Genomic DNA, 20,517 nt, shown 5'->3' on the forward strand with positions numbered 1-20,517 from the left:
GTAATTGGCCGAACAATATCTTCTCCCCGGAACAGTATTTCTGTGCGTTTTAGGTTTTGTCGCCTCGGAAAGGGTTTTTCGAAGGCACAATAGGGTTGCTTTTCGGGAACACACCTGAGCGACTCAAGGAATTTCTTTGGTTCCCTCCGTATGTGTCGCAGCGGCTTGAAAAGGATCAACAGTTCACCGTGTAATAGATGCAAATATTGACGCGGGGTGCTGCTTGGGAATCTTAAATGCTTCCTTATCACTCATGTTGACATAGCGATGGTTAAGAGACAGAAACAATGAATAATTCCGGCGGGCGGGTCCGGGGTAGGTGGTAGGTGGGGGGCAGATCTGAGGCTGATCGAGCGAGCGTCCTCGAGGATTTTGTGTTTACACGATTGTCCTGAGGTGCGGCTGACAGTGACGGCTCCCAATAAGGGTTCTCTTAACTTTACACATTTTATTAAACTCCAAACAATGTTTACTGAGCAAGTATCACCTTGCTCAGTAAACAGGCTGCTCATTGTTTCAAAGGCTGTAGTATCGAAGCACCGGTATTCCAGAAGGACTGATTGATTTAACTAGCACAGTCACCGTACCTCTTCTCTATCTATCTATCTATCTATCTATCTATCTATCTATCTATCTATCTATCTATCTATCTATCTATCTATCTATCTATCTATCTATCTATCTATCTATCTATCTATCTATCTATCTATCTATCTATCTATCTGTTTATCTGTCTGTCTGTCCACCTGTCTATCGGTTTTGAATGGAAAGGTCTTTAGGTTTTTAGACTTCAATACGACTGCTCTGAATGTTTCTTTTGACCGCCGGAGCAAATAGTCCCGTCTATCTTTATCTCAATAATAACACTGCAGCACCGTCCAAATACCTCCAAAACTCTTTGTTTTCAACTAAAATAGAAAATTAATTGTTTGTTTGGGGACTGGCCCTTTACACTTGCCTCTAGAACTTACAACAATTTATGTGGAAATAAAATAAGTGGAGGGAAGTTGTTTTCATGTGTCACTCTGGGATTTGAGTGTGGGTGTTTGGCCTGATTTATTAATTTGAGTGTGTGCGAGTCTTGGATTTGGGTGTATTGTGTATCTGCATCCCTATATGCATAAGTTATTGTGCGTGTACGTTCCGCTTGGGTTTATTTTTATTATTTTTTTCTGTTCATGAGGGCCCCCAGAGTTATAGCGGTGTGTAGAGCCCGCAGGGTAGGAGCAGAATCGGGCCTCACAGGAGTATCCCGTCTGCAGCCGCCTTAGCCACCAACTACCCACCACAAACCATCACAAAGTGCGGACCCACCCACTGTCTCTCTGCCATCCCACTCTCCAGCCTCCATTTCCATTCCTTCCCCCGCAGTGGACTCTCATTCTGCACACGCTGTTGATGGAGGCTGGGTGGCCTAATAAAGCGGGGCATTCGGGGCCATGATGCTTGTTAATGCATATAGTCCTGATGGGACACAGCGTAGTCGTTTTCTGCCATTGCTGAGCGGACCAGAAGGAGTCCAGCCGAAGGAGCGAAGCTTCTACCCATGACTGATGCGAATGCGACTGCTGTACTTCCCATTCCATCCCACCCCCCCATCCGGGCTCTACTCTGGATTTCCTACTGAAAATGTTGATTTATTTCACCGTCCCACTGAGAAGCGGCTCCCCTACTTATCTCATCATTATTTATCAAGGGAGAGCCCCGGCGGAAAACCATCAGGGCTAAGGCGGGAAGGGGTGAGAGGGCCAGAGCCAGAGGCAGAGAGAGGGGAGAGAGAGTATATGAAGAGTGATTCTATTCACTGTACATAAGAAAACAGGTAGTTATGAGAGGAAATGCCGTTAGAATTGGGAACGGAATGCTCCGTGCTGGCTGATTGGAGCTGAACCACCATCAGTCCCTCTCGCTCTCCCGGCTCAGACTCACCATTGTGCCCATGAGTGACTTACAACTGCCAAATAACCTTTGATGATTTGCATCTTTGTGTACTTTAATATCAGCAGCTAAACGGCGCAGTCCTTTTACCGCACCCACCTTTCTATGCCTCTGTGGACCGTAATTTCTTTCTTTCTTTCTTTCTTCCTTTCTTTCCTTCTTCCCCCCAGATTGTGCGACACTTGGTATTCAGAACGTTCAGTCTCCATCGCAGCGCGTGATTTCACTGGAGACCGATTGAGAGACTTCAGGGAGCTCAGGTGCATTGATATAAAGTGTTGCCTCCTACTTTATTTTCAGGGGATTGTCAGCTTGTCTAACTTTGATAGGGAGTTCTGCTTGATTGTTGTTTGAGAGTGTCTGGCTCTGCCCTTGACTTAGCTCTCTGCTCGGGTGCTAAATCCCCATAAGGCTGAGGAGAGTGATTCATGGTGGGAAATGTATACACAAGATAGGCAGAGAGGGAGAAGGGAGAGAAACCCAGATATAGATTTAAAAAAAAAGGTTAAGCTGGCAGATGAATGAATCAGTCATACACTGGGATGTTCTTATGCCGTTGTTAGTGTCATTAGCATGAATAAAAACTGTTTGATTTGATAAAGTGGGAGAAGATATGGCATGCCATTATGCAAATACACCGATCAGCCCCAACATTAAAACCCACCAACAGTTGAAGTGAATAACATTGCTAATCTCGTTCCCATGGCACCTGTTAATAGAGGGATATATTAGGCAGCAAGTGAACAGTCAGTTCTTGAACTTTATGTGTTGGAAGCAGGAAAAATGTGCAAGCGTAATGATCTGAGCCACTTTGACAAGGGACAAATTGTGATGGTTAGATGACTGGGTCAGAGCATCTCCAAAACGGCAGGTGTTGTGGGGTGTTCCCGGAATGCAGTGGTTAGTACCTACCAAAAGTGGTTCAAGGAAGGACAACCAGTGAAAACCGACAGGGCGCACATGGGCTCAGTGATGCACATGGAGAGCGAAGGCTAGCCCCTCTGGTCCGATCCCACAGAAGAGCTACTGTAGCACAAATTTATGAAAAAGTTAATGCTGCTATGATAGAAAGGTGTCATAACACACAGTGCATCACAGCTTGCTGCGTATGGGGCTGCATAGCCACAGACCGGTCAATTGCCCATGCTGACCCCTATCAACCACTTAGAGTGCCTACAATGGGCACGTGAGCGTCAGAACTGGACCATTGAGCAATGGAAGAAGGTGGCCTGGTCTGATAAATCACGTGGATGGCCGGGGTATGGGCTGATCGGATATCTGTGGGATGTGCTGGAACAACAAGCCCGATCCATGGGGGCCCCACTTCGCAACTTACAGGACTTAAAGGATCTTGGTGCCAGATACCACAGGACACCTTCAGAGGTCTTGTGGAGTCCATGCCTCGATGGGTCAGAGCTGTTTTGGTTGCACGAGGGGGACCTACACAATATAAGTGGATATTAGTGGTGGTTTTAATGTTGTGGCTGATCAGTCTATATTCACTATTTAAAAGACTATTGTACTCAGAGGAGAAGGTTTCAGCAGGGGTCCAATGGTTAGTCGGAGTTGGCAACCAGTGGTTCAATCTACAGTGGTATCCTACACCAGCTGGTTGCAAAGCCGTTTCACCCCCAATCCCTGCACGCACTGTACATACAGCTAGCAGGCTAAAGAGACACATTTAATACTTTGAGATGTCATGGGAGATGGCTGATGGACACCCTGACTCTCAGAGCACTGGAACACTGGAAAAACACAGATTCTGAACCACCACCACCACTACCGGTGCTGCTACCGGCATGGAAGAAGGGATGTTATCCACGACTCTGGGTTCTCTGGTTCTGCTTGGACAGCTTTTGTGTACCACCACCGATACATAAGCACTGAGGCACACAGTCTAATCTGATCTGCCAATTGACAAGGATCGTGTTGAGACGGGGGGAGGCGGAAGGTTATTTCACCTGACAGGAGTATGAGCACACAGAGCAGACCATAGTATCGGCCCACCTATAGTGACGGTCTATCTGTAGAACATCACCTTCTGTTGACTTACATCAAATATGTATCTATATTCCAAGTTTGTTGTATTTGTAAGTACATATATCTTTCCCCGAAGGAATGAGCATATTTTTTTAGATTAGCGTGGCATGGCAGCACTGCTGGCACAGTAAGACTAAAAAGTGACAGTAAAGCGGCGGGCTGCAGACGTCTCCGAGCTCCTTCGTCTTCCCACACCCGCATCTCAGTGTAGGGAAGCAGCTGGCAAAGAGACAACAAATCTTCTTCTGAGTACCTGGAAAAACAAACACGCAAGCACACTTACCAGGGGTACCCCGCTATGTACACACGGCCGCGAGTGTGCTAAAACAAACTCATTCAGTGTGGAGACATACACACATATATGGCCACACCGATATATTGTGATTCGTCCTCAGCTGTAGTGCGGCTCTCAAGCCATATGGAGCCATGTCATAACACCAGAAACACGACTCAAAGCATCAAAACAATACACTTGACCAGAGAGGGCGCAGATCGTCGGCTGTAGATGAAATTAGCGGCGGATGGTGGCTTTCAGCTATTCAGCCATTCCTTCAATAGGGGGAGGGGACGGCGGAAGCCAGAATCCCAGGATCACCTCGGCTTCTGGCCGTCCGCGACGTTATAGATCACTACTCTAATCAATTTGATGTCTACATTTGAAGCCCCCGGGGGAGACTTCTCCCTGCCAGTTTATTCAGGTTTTCATTTACAGATTTTTTTTCTTTTTCTTTTGGTGAACATTTTTCCTCTTTTGTACTCTGCTCGGCCAAGGACATTGACACTGTAATTTTCCAGCAGTCAAAGAAAGGCTTTTATTACGGCCCCTTTCAGATTCAGAGCAAATCCATTACAGAGAGAGAGGTAACTGGGTGAGAGTGGGGAGGCGCGGTGGCATGGACACCATCAACCGACTCCATAGGGCGGCGCACAGCACAGAGCACTATGGATCAGATTTAAAATGTGTACTTTCGGAGGTATAAGTCATATCCTTCAAAGAAGAGTCGACAGCGTCCACGCTTTTTCCCCTGCAAGCACAGGGGGAGAGGGGGACTTGATGAAATAAAAATCTGTCTCTCATAAGAATGTACACCTGCGACTGAGCGAGGCAGTGAAATAGCAGGTGTTTGCCGTACGTATTTTATTATATGATGGATTGGTTTACACGCGCATGTTTAGAACAGCTGATGCCCCTCCGAGGAGATGTGTGTGTGTGTGTGTGTGGGGGGGTCCCATCAAAACGCATGAAATCCGCCACGACATATTTTTGAACATGAGTAGAAATGCCATCTGATAAGCATGCCATCTGGGTGGTGCGTGGGGGGGTGGGGGATTTTGTGTGTGTGTGTGGGGGGGGGGGGGTTTATATGATAAAAAGGGCAAAAAAACGGACATCCCGTGTCTGTCCCCAGCTGTAAGGTTGGTATCAGCTGGACGTATCTTTGCGTGAAGCCAAATTAGGGGTCTGTCGGTTCGGACCACATGCTAGGCAACGCTGACGCTGCTCCCTTTGTGCTTGTCCTTGTATTTGTATTTATTTATTCGTTCATTTCCTCTCGGCAGGGTGAAGTTGAAAGAGGGCGTGACGTTCCTCGGGGCGCGGCCCAGCAACCCCACCCAGTGGATGGTGAGCCAGGACGTGAGGAGCGAGGGCCACCGGGTGGTCACTCTCCGCTGCCACCGCAAGGAGTCCGGCTTCGATCAGAGGTCAGCCGGCGTGGTCCGCCTTTCATTCTCAGCTCTTCCTGCTTTAACTATCGCAGTTTGCTGCATTAGAGCCGGGGTTCATGTGACTGTGCTATCCATTCTGTGTTGTCTTGGGCGAAGTGACACGCCTAGTTTCAAACAAAATCCCTGTGATATGTATCAGTGACGCAGGACTCGCAAACTTCGAGTTCAAAAGTGTGTTTGTCGGGAACAATTGTTTTAAATGACTTGACTCGGTAGTCACTCCGCTAAAAGAGTCGTTAGTTTGCGACTCGGTAACTGCAGAGAGCCGTGAGTCTTCTACTCCCAAACTCCAGAAAATAATTCCTGAGGATTAAATCTACGTGGAAAAAAAGGTGAAGGCATTTGGCATAGTACATATTGAATGTGGCTTATTTACACCTTGCAATCCACGTGAATAGATAATTTCAAGTAAAGGATTCTGCTGAGAATTCCATGCACATTGTTTTACCAACTGAATCAAGCGAACGAAGAGTCAGAAAAATGTTATGAATGTTTTTACTGAGTCACGCGCCATTTTCATCACTGAAACGTATGTGCGCACAGACCGTTGGGGAGTATATTTAATGTTTTAAACCTTCCACATTCATTCTCTCTCTCTCTCTCTCTCTCTCTCTCTCTCTCTCTCTCTCTCTCTCTCTCACACACACTGTCTCCATTAGCATATTTATTTCCTCCGCCTCTGCGGACTTAGAGTTGTTTTGGTCATTTCCGATCTGCATTCACTCCCTTAAACTAATCTGGCAGATAGGGATGTGATTGCCAGGCTGGGAAAAAAAAGGTTGCCGTGTTAATTAAGTGCAGATTGAACGCCTTTGTATGTTTTAATAGTTATTTTCCCTTCTCGTATCACGGAGTACTTTTAATAAATCGGAACTTCTCTGTGACAGGTGTAACTTTATGGATTAGAGTCAGAAACTCTGCAGTTTTACGACAGCTCTCTGTATCTATCACTCCACTCGACACATTCTGGTTCGCCGGCTCAAAACGCCAATGTCAAAACCCCCAAGATTTGTGGTGTTTATCTGAGTGAACATACTGTATGCGGTTTGGATTGTCAGTTCACTAGTTTGTGAGACGTGCCGGCGTTAGCCGACATCCGAGGGATCCGAGGAATGATAAAGTAACAAAACTTAGCGAAGGCCTACGCTGAGGCTGTTAAATGGCTGCAATTTTTTTAAAGAAGCTTTTTCCATCTCTGCATTAATTTGATATATAGTACTATAAAAATAAATCACATTAAAGACCTTTAACATTAATTGAGTTAAATGGCAGTGTAATATTTTAAGTACAGCAATATTAGTGTAAGTAGCAGTAAGTGATGCAGCAACTAAATTTTCTCATCTTTTGTTTCGTTCATTTCTTTTGAATCTATATCCAGTGTTTATTTATATCCAGCTTGGAGCCTTGAATGCTGCTGCCAATGGCGTTATTGGCGATATTCAAAAAAAATGTATTCACTTAGCACACAGTGAAATGTTTCCGATTTTGTGACTGTTTCACAATTTTTTTTATTTTTTTATTATTATTTTTTACCTGTGCTGTCAGGATGCTGGGCATACAACACAGAGTATTTGTTTACCATTGCATCAAGGACAGAATTAGTCTGCAATTGGAGTTCAACTTCTCAGCCTGCAATGCAACTCTTTATTCATTCTTAAATCATCAAGAACTGCTGCAATAATTCTGTCCTGTGGACGACCTGTGGGATGACAAGAGCACAGCTTTTTGTTATACAGAACCACCAATCCCCCTCTTTGGAGAACAATTTTACCATGTTTTGGTCTTTAAACAACTAATCACTACTCCATGAGGGGAAGAATCACCACGGGTGAGATAAATAAACATAGAACCAAACAATATGTACATGGAAAAACATAAACATAGAAACGTCAGATGACAACATGTATCGACAAAACAGAGTTCATTAAGTCCAGGAAAACTGGAACAGCAAAACAACACATGACTTCTTCCTGTCATAGTTATGGCAGTAAATGAAGGAGGAAAGGAGAGGGATGTAACCAGGCGGGTGTTGGGGGTGTGTTCAAAGCAGGTGCTGGTGGTTTGTGTGCCTGTTAAGAGTATGTATATGCGTGTGTGTGTGTGTGTGTGTGTGTGTGTGTGTGTGTGTGTGTGTGTGTGTGTGTGTGTGTGCGTGTGATGTGTCCACTGGGGACTGTATGGGACTTGTCCCAATTGGTTGTGGTGTATGAGGTCGGTATTATATCGTAGTGCCTTTAAGCAGCTGAAAAGGCTCCGAAGCCACTCCTGATTCTCGCAGCTGTATCGACACTCCATAACTGCAGGAAAGCACTGCCCTGCAGGGTGTTATGAGAAACTAGAAGAAGCTAGAAGCCCACAGAGCAACACCCACACACGGCCCCGAGGAGCATAAACCAGTCCCAGAGAGCGCGCCACTTTTAATTCTCGAAATTGCGGAGGAGCTACTTGTCCGTTGCACCATGAGGCATGGAGTAAGACGGCATAGAGAAAGGAAAAGGTTAAATGGAATATCCACTAAGAAATTTTGAGAGGATGCAATCCTGAACATGCTTGTAGCCCATGTTTATGAATGCATCATTATTTCAATAAAATGAATTGAAAAGGCACTGCATTCAAGATAAAAATTACTTGATTTTTTCATATATATTACTCCATTATATCCGATAGATCCCAGAAGAAATGCTCTGGTACCCAGTCAATTAACAGGCCATGACACTCACATTATGTATTTTTTAGTGAGTAAACGATTGAATCATCATTAATATGAATCAAAAATATCAATATTAAAATATTCTCTAACATCTGATTCTATCACTTGATCACTACAAATTCGTAATTAGCGATAAGAGATAGAGATAAGAATAGCGTTTTTCTGTGTAATTAATGGCTTATAGGTAATATATGGCTTATATGTATGTAATTTACCAATACTGTCTCTTTCCCCACACATCCATTGCAGTGATGGTCAAAGTGACATTCAAAACACTTATTTGGGGATATTTTTAGATTTTGGATGGTGGTGACGACATCTGGAATATGTTAAATTCTTGCAATTATTAAAATTTGTGGGTATCACCGCAAACGCCAATCCCCTCCAAATGTATTTCTATATAAACTCTGGAAAGTATGCCCAAAAATGATTGACGAAAATAAGTGTTTCTTCCCCCACTTGCATGCAGATTGGAAGTCGTTTTTTCTCTCGATAATGACACTGGATCTCTTTGGAAGCTGATGACAGGAGTTTTTCCAGAACTCTTAAAAGTAGTAACTTCTCTCTCTTAAAAAAAATAAAAAGAAAATGGTCGGACTACGCTTTCTAGGATCCCAACAAATTACTTGTCATTTTGAGATACGTTTTGAATATCCAGGCCGAGTTTCATTTTTTAGGGACCTTTAAATCGACTTTCCCGGCGGGTGCTTTATCCATGTGTGAACACCCTGCACACGCCTCCAAGACTGTTGAGGCAGCGTCACCGAGCAGCGTGAAAAGGCAACACTCAGCAAGTCTGCTGAACCCCCCACCTCCACCCCGCGCCCACCCCACCACCAGCAGCCCCCCAAACCTTTGTTTGGAGCAAAATGTATTTCATTTCATTTCAATATTCCCACTGCTGTTTCTCTTGTCCACCAGAAAATCGAAATACCTGTTGTTGTTTTAACCAGTCTACGGAGTTGGAACTCATAGTACCTACAATACTCCAAAGGACTTTTGCGAGGATTTTTGAGCGCAAGATCAATTTTCTGATTTTCAAGATCTCCAAAATCTGAAGGAAATCTGTTTTCTTGAGGGCCGTTAAGAGCATCACCACCAGTCGCTTAATCAAAAACTCTTGTGATCGCTCTGTATCCTCAGTCTTAAATCTTGGCTCTGATGGCGTGTGTCAGACTCCGGAGATGTCTGATCCCTTGTGATCACCCTTCCTTGTTAAATCCAAGCCTGGATCTATCGTATGGGCAATCTGGGCACGTGCCCAGGGGCCCCTGAGCCTGAAAGGGCCCTCCAATATGGGAGAAAAAAAAGCATATTTTTTATTTTGTCGAGCTTCACCTATGACACAAAGCTTGACCCATTCTCTTGATCTTGATAATTATCCAATTAGAATTAAATAAAAGCTCTTTCCAAGAAAATTAAGTATCATGATTGATTGTTTTATTGGTGATATGTCTGGGGAAGTGGTGACTGGTGATTCCATGTCACCGCTTTAACCGCGCCGCCTGCTTTTCTCCCCGTCTGGAGAAATCCTCAGAAAGAAAAATAGATAACCTTAAAACCCATTTCCAGGTCATTCGGAAATTGGCTTTCTCTCTCTCTTTCTTCCTTGGTTAGGTTCAGTTCGCCTTAGATATTGGAGGAACAACGCGCTGAACGCGGCGGTGCGGAGCGCACTCAGACACACCTGTTACCGGGGGGGGGGGGGGTTGAGGGCCTGTCCCGGGGGAGCCGCCGCCTACTCCACCGCCTCCGCCGCCTCCTCCGCTTCCTCCAGGAAGCAGACACCCAGACGGGGGTGTGAGATGGCTCCTCTCTCCAGGATAATTACATGATTTAGTCCTTTTTCTTCGGTCGGCTCTTCATCATTTGCTGTGAGATTTTAGAAAGCAGCCCAAAAAAATGGAAAAGAAAAAAAAAACAAATTTAATAAAGCAAAATTTTTTAACCGAAGCTCCGGGCTGCCCCCGGGCTGCGGTGCGCTGTGCGAGGGCGTGTGCTGCTGGAAGTGCCCGGTCTACCTATAGAGTCCAGTTGGAGCCTTTTCCAGAACACTGCGTCTATTTTGTTTTTTTTTTTGTTTTTTTTTACCTTTTTTAATTTAATGAGCATAAAGCTGCCACTGCACCTGCTCAGCTGGAATGGTTTTTCAGCCTTTCTTTGACCAAAGTGTGATTATGGTCTGGTGGATTTGATGTGCCAGCTTGACTGGAAGCTCAAAATAATTAAGCTGGGGTTTAAGGGCTGGGGTGCAGGGGTGCCATATGGTGGTGGAGGGGGTGAGGACGATTCTCAGGGCCTGTGACTGACAGGGGCCCTAAAAAAGTATTAGAACATTAGGGTGGGGCCCAATGTGATATCTTTTCATTTGGTCCAAAATCCCTGGTGGGTGGGTGCTGTGGGGTGGGCGTGGTGTGTGTGTGTGTGTCTGTGTGGGGCTATGTGGGGGGTGGGATCTATGAGCTTTATTGCCAGGGAGGGTACTAATTCTGCCTTGGTTAAATCCTATAGATTGTGAACAACTGGGACGGGATTTTTTTTAATTTGAATATACGATAGAAAATCATACGCTGTAGCCCTGCCATAAGTTATAACACGCAATAAGTTGCCGACGATATAGGAAAATAATGGACTTGGCAGAGGGAACTTCTCCGCCTCTCCTTGTCCATTATGTTATACACTCATATTATACCCATATGTACGTTTTTGCGACATTTCAGTGCACTCTAAACTGAGATTGTGACCTTTTAACCCTGACCAGAGGTCACTTTTGAAGCCTTATATCTCACTAATTAAAATAGCTACCAAAATAAGGTCAACTGTTTTGGACAGCTCTGGACACGTAGGGTGGTAGTGTCAATAGGGGGTGCCACTTAAAATGGCCTAACATGTAATTCAGGGCTTTGCAAATAACATATGTAAATTCCGACAATGCAGGTATATTCCCCCACCAAGTGTAGTTTTTGTAATTTCTAGGATTAGGGTTATGGTAGGCTAGCGTTAGAGTTTGAAATGTTTATAGATAACCGCCTAAATATTATGCAATGCACATACGATTTTTTTTGTTCCTGTAGAAGCCACAAGTCCATAGGATATCAACCTTGTTTTAAGAAAAACATGTTTTATTCACTATGTCATGGAGAAGTACTACATTACCCGTAATCCTAAGTGTAACAGTGACGTCTCTGATTAGTTGAGCTCGCTGTTACCATGGAAATGTTTACCGCACTGGCTGATGGGTACACAGGCACGCAAACACTGATATTTTTATCCAGTTAAATTCTATCTACCAATGAAATTCATACAAAGGGCATGACCCTATTTCCCTGTTCTCGCCCAACCTTGAATTTAATAGACCATTCAATAGAAGAAAAATTTGCCAAACCATTGTCTCGCTTTTATTTTGTGATAGTCAGAACAAAATTTAAACCCATGCATTTTAAATTTTAATACATCAATTTTTTTTGATGAGTTGAGGCAACCAGACACCAGAGCCGCGACGTGCATGTCTAGCAGCTTGTTTAGTGCTGTTTAGTCTTATGCACTGTGCAGCGAACTCCCCCCTGCATCCCATCTGTCAAAGTAGAGCGGAAGAGTTGGAAGAAGAAGATGCCTCACAATGCCATTGTGGCGGACCAAGGGGCGTGGTGAAGCCGTGGCTGCATAGGGCAGAATGGCTTCCTTCCCCACGACCGCACAAGTGCCCTGAGTCGGGCGAAATCAGCGCCCGCGCGGTGCTAATTTGTCCGATCCGGGGCAGGGAGCGTTCTTAATGTTTGTCCGTCTTGCACACAGGCTTATCAGTCGACCAGGAGCTTGATTGGAACATCATTCCTCCTGTGCCCAAACTCATTATTCTTTATTATTTATCCTTTTGGCCAGCAAGCCTTTTTGTTCAGTGAGTTTGATAAAAACTCTTGCCATGTTTCAATCCATGAAAGACTCTGTCTCCCTCCCTAAACCGCTCCCCCCCTTCCCCCTCCATGGCCACTGCCATCTACCGCACTCAGCCTCGTCAGTGGAGCTGCTTTAGCGAGGAATTAGGCCTCGCTGGCTCATCTGTTGAGCTGTCATCCAATTTCTGTCTCTCTCTTAATGTTTTTCACTCTTTTGGCCCTTCCCCTCCCCTGCCTCTCTTTCGCCCCCACCTTCCTCCCTTTCTGGAGGTGTTCACAGGGTAAACAGGTGGACAGTAGGTTACCTGACAGTGGATGCTGTACACCTCCTCCTCTGCTACTTCTCAACGTCATTGGGTTGAACCTGATTCCCCCTGTGGTCACCAGTACGCTGCCTCTCATAAATGGCTTTAAAAACCCTGCATGAGAAATTGGAAACAGCATATAAAGGACCACATGGAATGCAAATACATACAATGGCTTTTTTAACAAGTACATATTTTCACTTACCTAACCCTAAAGCACCTGTATTTCAACCAACGGCCATCACCCCTGATGCTATTGGATCTCACCCAAGAATGTCACCATGAGGGCCTATTGAATAAACTCACTAGTTCAAAGGCCATGTTTACTAAATGAAAATAACCCGTTTTCTGTTTTCCCTGCTGCAATTTCCAAACTAGAGTGAGTCAGTCTCGCAAATTAAAACCGATGTTCTTTAATTTATGCAACACATTATAAAGTGGGAAATTTCTATGTTGACAGCAAAGACCGAAGCACAAGAGCCTGCCAACATTACCTCCCCCAATGTTTGAAAAGAAAAATGTCTCCCTTCCTTTGACGGATTGAGCTTTTCTGTGACGTTGCCGCAGCATGTCAAAGGAATTAGCCTAAGCCCCCTCAGAGGCTCACACTGCTACGCGGTGTACACCTGATATTGGCTCAAGTGCACTCTGGTAGATTGGAAAGTTCAATTTGCCACCATTAAAAGCGAGCCCACTTTAAAATAAAAAACAGACCTGCTTCCTCAGCATGTCATGTCATAACCCGTCCTGGGCAACGGCCTCCTCCTAAAAGTGCGGCGTATTGGCCGAAGCAGTTCATTAAAGACTGTCTGGGTCCAGACAGCTCTCCCTCATGTTTCACCGCCGTCGTTAATCCACGACACTCGCCGCGTCCAGCTGAGGGCTGGCTGAGAGCAGCCGGCTCATTAGAGCTGCCCCCAGTGTCCGCAGCATAGAGCCATCGCTGCACGAATTAGCTGATCGACATGTATCAGTTCACACACACACACACACACACACACACACACACACATACATAGAGGCGGTCTCATCACAGGTGGGCACTTACGGATTGGGACAAGGATGCCATGTGAATGTTTGGTTAATTTATTTACTTTTCATGCATTTCATTAACGTCTATGTAGGTTGCTGGTTCGATCCCAGGCTCCTCCTGCTAGCATGCTGTAGTGTCCTTGAGCAAGACAATTAACCCCTAATTGCTCCTGATGGCTGCGTCCGTCGGTGTTGAATAATTGTAAGTCGCTTTGGATAAAAGCGTCTGCTAAATGTAATGTAATAAAAAAAAAAAAAACAAGGAAGTATACAAACCCCGAATCAGCTTTATTGGCCAAGTATGTGTACACATACAAGGACTTTGACTCTGTTTTGTTTCCCCTGGCCCTCAGTGGATTTACACGGAATAGACATACAGCTAAAACTAAAATATGGACAGAATCTGAACAAAGGTAAACATAAACATTTAACAACTATGTGCAGATATAAATATATATATATTTAAAAGTGAATATATCAAAAACAATGACATTTGTAAGATGAAGACAATAGTGCATTTGTGCAGAGTGCAAAGATGCTGGAATAAATATGAATGATTAACAGGTTACTTTATATACATGAGGAAGGCGGACATGACAGTATATACACTGTGCCTACACACAGTGCATATACACACTGCATGTGTACTGTGCAATATACAGTATACATACAGCAAGCTTAGATATATAGTGACAATGATGATATGTACATGTACTTCAAAAACTGTGTTTAAACTACAAAATGTATCATTTAGAATGTGTAGGTACAGTGGATGTTTAGAGTTACAGGTTGTTGCACTGGGATTGACATTGCATGACTGATTTGAGTGTTCGTCAGAGTAATGGCCTGCGGGAAGAAACTCTTCTTGTGTCTGGTTGTTTTGGCGTACAGTGCTCTGTAACGCCTACCAGAAGGGAGGAGTTGGAACAGGTTGTGTCCAGGGTGTCAAGGGTCTACACTCTGCAGAAATGTCGCCTGCCCGTTTCCTGACTCTGGACATGTATAAGTCCTGAATGGAGGGCAGGGCTGCACCAATGATTTTTCTTCTGAAGACCTGACTCTCCGTTGCAGACTGCTCCTGTCCTGTTTGGTGGCTGATCCAAACCGGACAGTGATGTGCAGAGAACAGACTGACTTTTGCGGAGCGGAACTGGATCAGCAGCTCCTGAGGCAGGTTGAACTTCCTGTTTCTGGTGCAGGAAGTTCAACCTCTGCTGGGGCTTTTTTGATGATTGTGTCTGTTTGATGTTTGGTGATGTTTGTAGTGTATAAACATACAAATATAAAAAAAAATAAAAAACAAAAGTAGTATGTTCCCTGTGTGTAACAGTATATATTCAGAAGATAGAAAATGTGATTCTATGCACAGGTTGAAAAGCAAGAGCAGGGGCTACATGGTAGCACGGTTGCAAGTATGACTGTGGGTAAAAATATATAATATAATAATATATATACAAACATCGATGATATACTGCACAGGATGAATACATATGGATATATACAATAATACAGCCATGGCTGACAGTGTGTATGAATTATTACCATGTTATTACTAAATTATTACAGTTTCTACAATCTTATTACAGTATTACAATACGTTGCACAGTTATAATATATAATAATAAGGCATACCTGTCTTAACATGTCTGAACATGGATTCTATATTATTGTTTTTTTTTTTATATTTTGAACAACAATGCAAGTTTTAAATGCCCTTATCATCTATTTAGCTGCCCTCACCGTGACCTTGTGTTGGCGGTGCGGCAGTGACCGACAAAGAGCCCGATCCTGAGGCACCGTGACACTGCATACATCCACACTTACACAAATGAAATGAGTCAATTATATTCGGAGCAAACAGGAACGTTTAGTTGACAGTCTAAATAATAACATCCTTAATAATTAATTAGCCCGACCCCCCCCCACACACACACACATTGGAGCTGAAGATGGTAAGGTGTATTTTATATTAGAAAACAAGATGTGGAGTCATTGTGTCCCTTTCCTGGCAGAATCAGCACAGAATCAGCTTGGAATTCCTTTCCGGAATTCTGTACTGATTTTCTTTTTGTTTTTTTTTGTCAAGATGGAGTGAAGTCGGGTGTTCACGGGTTGCTGTAATGTAAGGATAATGAGAAATGAACATTCCGCCAAAATGGGATTTGGAGTAGAGTGTGGCTGCACACGGCTCAGTTTCCTTCATTGATTACGACGAACCCACTCCGATTACAATCGACTTTTCCGGCTCCCATCGTCACGGAAACATTTTTACATCTCGGCGCCGCCAACCCATCAACCCACCAACCCACCATCCCACCAACCCATCAACCCACAATCCCACCAACCCACCCACCCACCAACCCACCATCCCACCAACCCACCAAGCCACCAACCCACCAATCAGCATCTTAACGCTTATTCCAGATCATGCGATGGCGGGCTGCCGTCAACATAGAGGTTGTCTGTGGAATGACGCCACAACAGGCCGCAGGAAGCTTTCGTCAGATTTTCATTTGTGGCATCTGTGTGTGCCAGCGGACAGACGGAGGGCCGCTCGCATGCGGCCCCGGAGGGTTCATGTGTTTCTGATTTACAAAGGTTTATGAGCGAATATCCTGCTCTTAGAGGTTAATCCCCCAGAGGATTAGATGTGGTTACCAGTGTTGAGTATGACATTACCAAATGTCTTTTTTTTCCTTTTTTTTACATTTAAATACTATAACAAGTAACTCAGTTCTTTAGTTTTCACATCATTTACGTAACAAAGTCATGAAACATTTGCAGAGTTCCTGTAAAATGTTTCCGTTATGCTGTTGTACATCTTTCTCCTTTCACTACTTACTACTTACTTAATAGTAATGAGTAATGTACAGTGATTATTGATTATTTTGACATTGAGATTACAAGATTATTTTTGGAATTGTAGTTCAGAATCCCAGCCTAATTCACTACTTTTGTAGTCAAAAAACTGGAAGTAAGTTTACAGATTGTTATGTCAATAACTGTCTCCATTTCCATTTCAGTTTTTCCACGTAGTGGTACTGTAATCTCATAAATTTACCATTAAATGTTTTTTTTTTTTTTTTCATTATTTAATTTTATATATATATATATATATATATATATATATTTATATATATATAAAACCTCATATATGTCAACCAGAAAAAAAAATCGGTCCCCTTGATTACCGGTGCTACGCAAACTATTTTTCATAGGATTATTGTTTTCGTTCTTCGTGCAATCTGTTGCTTCCCTGACATGCCTCATTAGTGTACGAAGTCTTATCAAAGAAGATGAAGCCACGAGATGGCTGCGCCCCGCCTTCTGCCTCTGGATCCTCAGTGCAGGATCATGTTTTTTTTTTAATACTACAAGCAGGAATTAAGCCTACGTATATATTGTATATACACTACTCCAGTGATTCTCAACCTTTTCTCACATCAAGGACCTTCAATTTGACACGCATTCGGCCCACGGACCCCATTTGATACAATTTTTGTCTCTGGGACCCTGAATCTGAGATTTTCAAAGTGATAAATGATTTAGTCCAAACTTGAATACCTATCTATACTATTGTTATAGAGATCACAGTGACACTGAGATCAAACAGTCATTATTAATGGTGAATTTCTAACTACTAACCGTTTCACTGGGGACCCCCCCAAAACTATGTCATGTTGAGGTCATCTCTGTGTTTTTTGAAGACGAAAACATTTTTTTATTTTTCCAATTCGTATTTTCAATTAGTCTCGCAGTGAGGGCAAGTTTGTTTGTATTAGAGAGAAATGATCCTATAAGCATAGGATCCAGTGCTTAATCTGTCATTTACCATAGCAGAGGAACGGGTCGAGTACCTCATACCGGCCTGTGTATGAGACAGCTCTTACATGATTCCCACACATGGACCTTTTTGTCTGTAGGTCCTTTCCAGGGGGAAAGGCAAAGGGAACATCGGCCTCCAGTTGCTTCCAATTAACCTCCAATAAGCCCCAGATGCAGCGATGATTTGGCTTTTTGTGCTTAAAGAGGCGGCCGGCACTGCCACTGTGGAGGACTCATTCCTCCTAACCTGGCCACCACGGATATTCAAATGAGCCTATTAAAGGAGGCTCTGGGCTCTTTTTGGAAGAAGCGGAGGGAAACACAAGTAGGACGGAGTGTACAGAGAAAGAAAAGTGGCACATTCACCTGCTGCGAGTGGAGGCACAGCATTTAGCACAGAGCAGCGGCTCTGGCTTCCAGTCAGAGGTGTGCAAAATCAATCAATCTGAAGAGAGTCACCCAGAGAATAAAAGCACCGGGTGCCAAGTGATTCTCCATGAAAGGAATCGGAGAGGCTCCTGTCGCATCCTCTTGTTTGGGGAACCCTTACGTGTTGGCCCTAATTGTGAGATGAAAAGGAAGAAAAGAAGAAGAAAAAAAGCAATGGTGAGAGGATGGAGACTTATCTGTGTCGCAGCCCACTCAGGGTCACAGAGTTGGGAGGCAGGGGTGATGAGATGCCGTAAAGGAGGAGGGAAAAAAAATGATGCTGAGATGCTGAGAGTTACATTAGGGTTCTGTGGGCTGTTTACGAGGTGTTTACCTGCCCTGACATGTAATCAGGTGGCTGTGCGGCTCGGCGTCACCAGTCAGACCCCTTGATGATCGCCCTCCCCGGGGCTCCTTCGCAACAACTCCCCGATCCCCAAGGACACGTTCACACTGGCAGATGAAATGCCACAGCTTGTATATGTCACCCAACCCCCCCGCTGAGGAATGCTGTGCGCTTTACACCACATTCCACTTCCCACACACACACTAACATAGGGTAGATACATGTGCTTTCACATTATGGCGACGGGGCAAATCTTTTTATATAGTAAAATAGTAGGTTAACATTCTACTATGCGTATTTCTGCATTTTTTTATCCTGCGGGTTGCAATGCTGTGATGTTTTGACTAGATGCGAACAATTCCCTTCCTTACCTTTTCCATCTGTTTGTGCATCATGGCCATAATATAAAAATAGGAATAGGGGGAAAATTGCCAGGTCGCCACCTTAAATGAGTCTGGTGGTATGTTCCATAAAATTCATTGATTTAACCATGCAATAGCCTCTGAATACTAAATAACAACAACACTAGACTACTGTTTCAAAATCAAATAATACATTGATTTGACAGCAGTGGGGAAGCCAGTATAACAGTAAAGTGTCCTTGCAGGTCTACAAGTCGCAAAATAATGTAATTTATGAACGATTCTAACCACTGTGAGATGAGTGGTAAACTCAACAAAATAATAGCCAACAGCGCCAGGGGTGTTTCTGTTCGTCATACAGTTATACAGTCATACATACATACTTTCTCTCTCTCTCTCTCTCCCTCTCTCTCTCCCTCTCTCTCTCTCTCTCTTTCTCTCGTTGACCGAAACTTCACTTCCTTTGTTGAAATGATGGGCTTCCACCACCCTGGCCCACTTATAGAAGAGGAAATTACACAACCACCTGGGCTCGCATCCAAGGTTTGGCAAAGACACCATTGGAAAGGACAAAGGCGAAACCAATGTAAAGAGAAGGATGTGACCCCTCCTGGTGTCTCGTCCTAGAGTCAACCCCAAACATGGGCAAGGCTGGATGGAGTGCAAAGATCAGAGCTCAGACAAAAAAGGAAGATGCCTGCTGGATACAGCAGGAGAGAACGAGTTTGTCAGCCACCTAAGTTATAGAGGACACTCGATGTCACAGCACCACAGCTAGCAGAGGGGAAAAAGGAGGTATCACCGCTTGGGATCCCACTTGCAGTAGCTCTCCTCAATGACTTTGCTGACCTACATGTTTGTGAGGAAATAGAAAGGTCAGAGTGGAGATAAGATTATCAATCAAACCTGTTTCACAGGGATTTACCGTTGCCAGTGCTTGATGAGTAGAACACAGCAAAGCGTGATGTATTGCAATAGCAATGTTCGAATAATCTTTCTATAATTTTCCATGATTTAGAATGCAATGATTAGATAACAAAGGATTCATGGTAGAATGCAATGACTAGAGTGATTCATGGTTTAAAATACAATGATGAGAAAACAAGTGATTCATGGTAGAATGCAATGATTAGAATGATTCATGGTAGAAGATAATGATTTAATGATAGTGATTTACATGTCAAACAATGCATTATAAAAGATAGTGACTTAATGATTAAAATTAGAATTATTGTAGTGAAATCGTAAAAAAGGCATTGTGCTGAGAAATCCGGAGAAGAGAACTGAAGGCCGAAGGGAGGAGAGACACACGTCAAGGACAGCAACAATTAACACTGCATTAGTGTATTTTCTCCCCGGGAAGGGGAGGGATTCATAGTTATGATGTATGATGTAATTGAAAGTAATGATCAAATGGCTAGGATCTATCTATATAATATTTCATGGTTGAAATGATAGAAACAGGAAACTGTATTTTGTTAACTTATTTGGGGGAAAAGAGTGAACAAAGTAACATCATATGTAATGAAAATACATGGAATGTGAAGTTCTAATGTCTGCAACGTGGTTGGACATTTTAGAATTTCAGGTAGGGAGAGAGCTATATATTCTGTCGAGTCATTTGCCATGCCCATAAATGGGCCTAAGGAAGACATCCTGATAGGTGGAGAGGTATGGTTCACTGAGGGGAGGTCCAGGAGAAGGAGACGGCAGTCGTTGGGCATTCGTCTACCACCGCATCCGAAGACGGATGTGATAGTATCCAGTAAGGGATCATGGCAAGCCAAGGTCATCTCCGGAGAATTGGATCGAATCCCCCAGACCAGAGGCTGTTAGGTTCCAGAATTAATCCGGTGATATCGACAGGACATCTGCTGCAAGGCAGGGTGCTGCGCAGTCGAAGCCT

The 20,517-nt window shown here is 43.9% G+C and overlaps 1 protein-coding gene across 1 annotated transcript in view; it reads left to right on the forward strand.

Annotated features, from left to right (window-relative positions):
• The window catches only part of LOC307232860 (transmembrane protein 132C), a gene marked incomplete at its 5' end in the record, with an annotated part of 136,220 nt that overhangs the window by 59,495 nt on the left and 56,208 nt on the right, over positions 1-20,517 (forward strand). Inside the window, one exon of the mRNA XM_080004062.1 lies at positions 5,539-5,682. Coding sequence (XP_079860188.1) covers positions 5,539-5,682 — 144 coding nt within the window. The remainder of the gene's footprint in view (positions 1-5,538; positions 5,683-20,517) is intronic.

This window comes from Zeus faber (assembly GCF_960531495.2).
Source record: "Zeus faber genome assembly, chromosome: 7".
In the NCBI taxonomy this organism is placed as follows: Eukaryota; Metazoa; Chordata; class Actinopteri; order Zeiformes; family Zeidae; genus Zeus; species Zeus faber.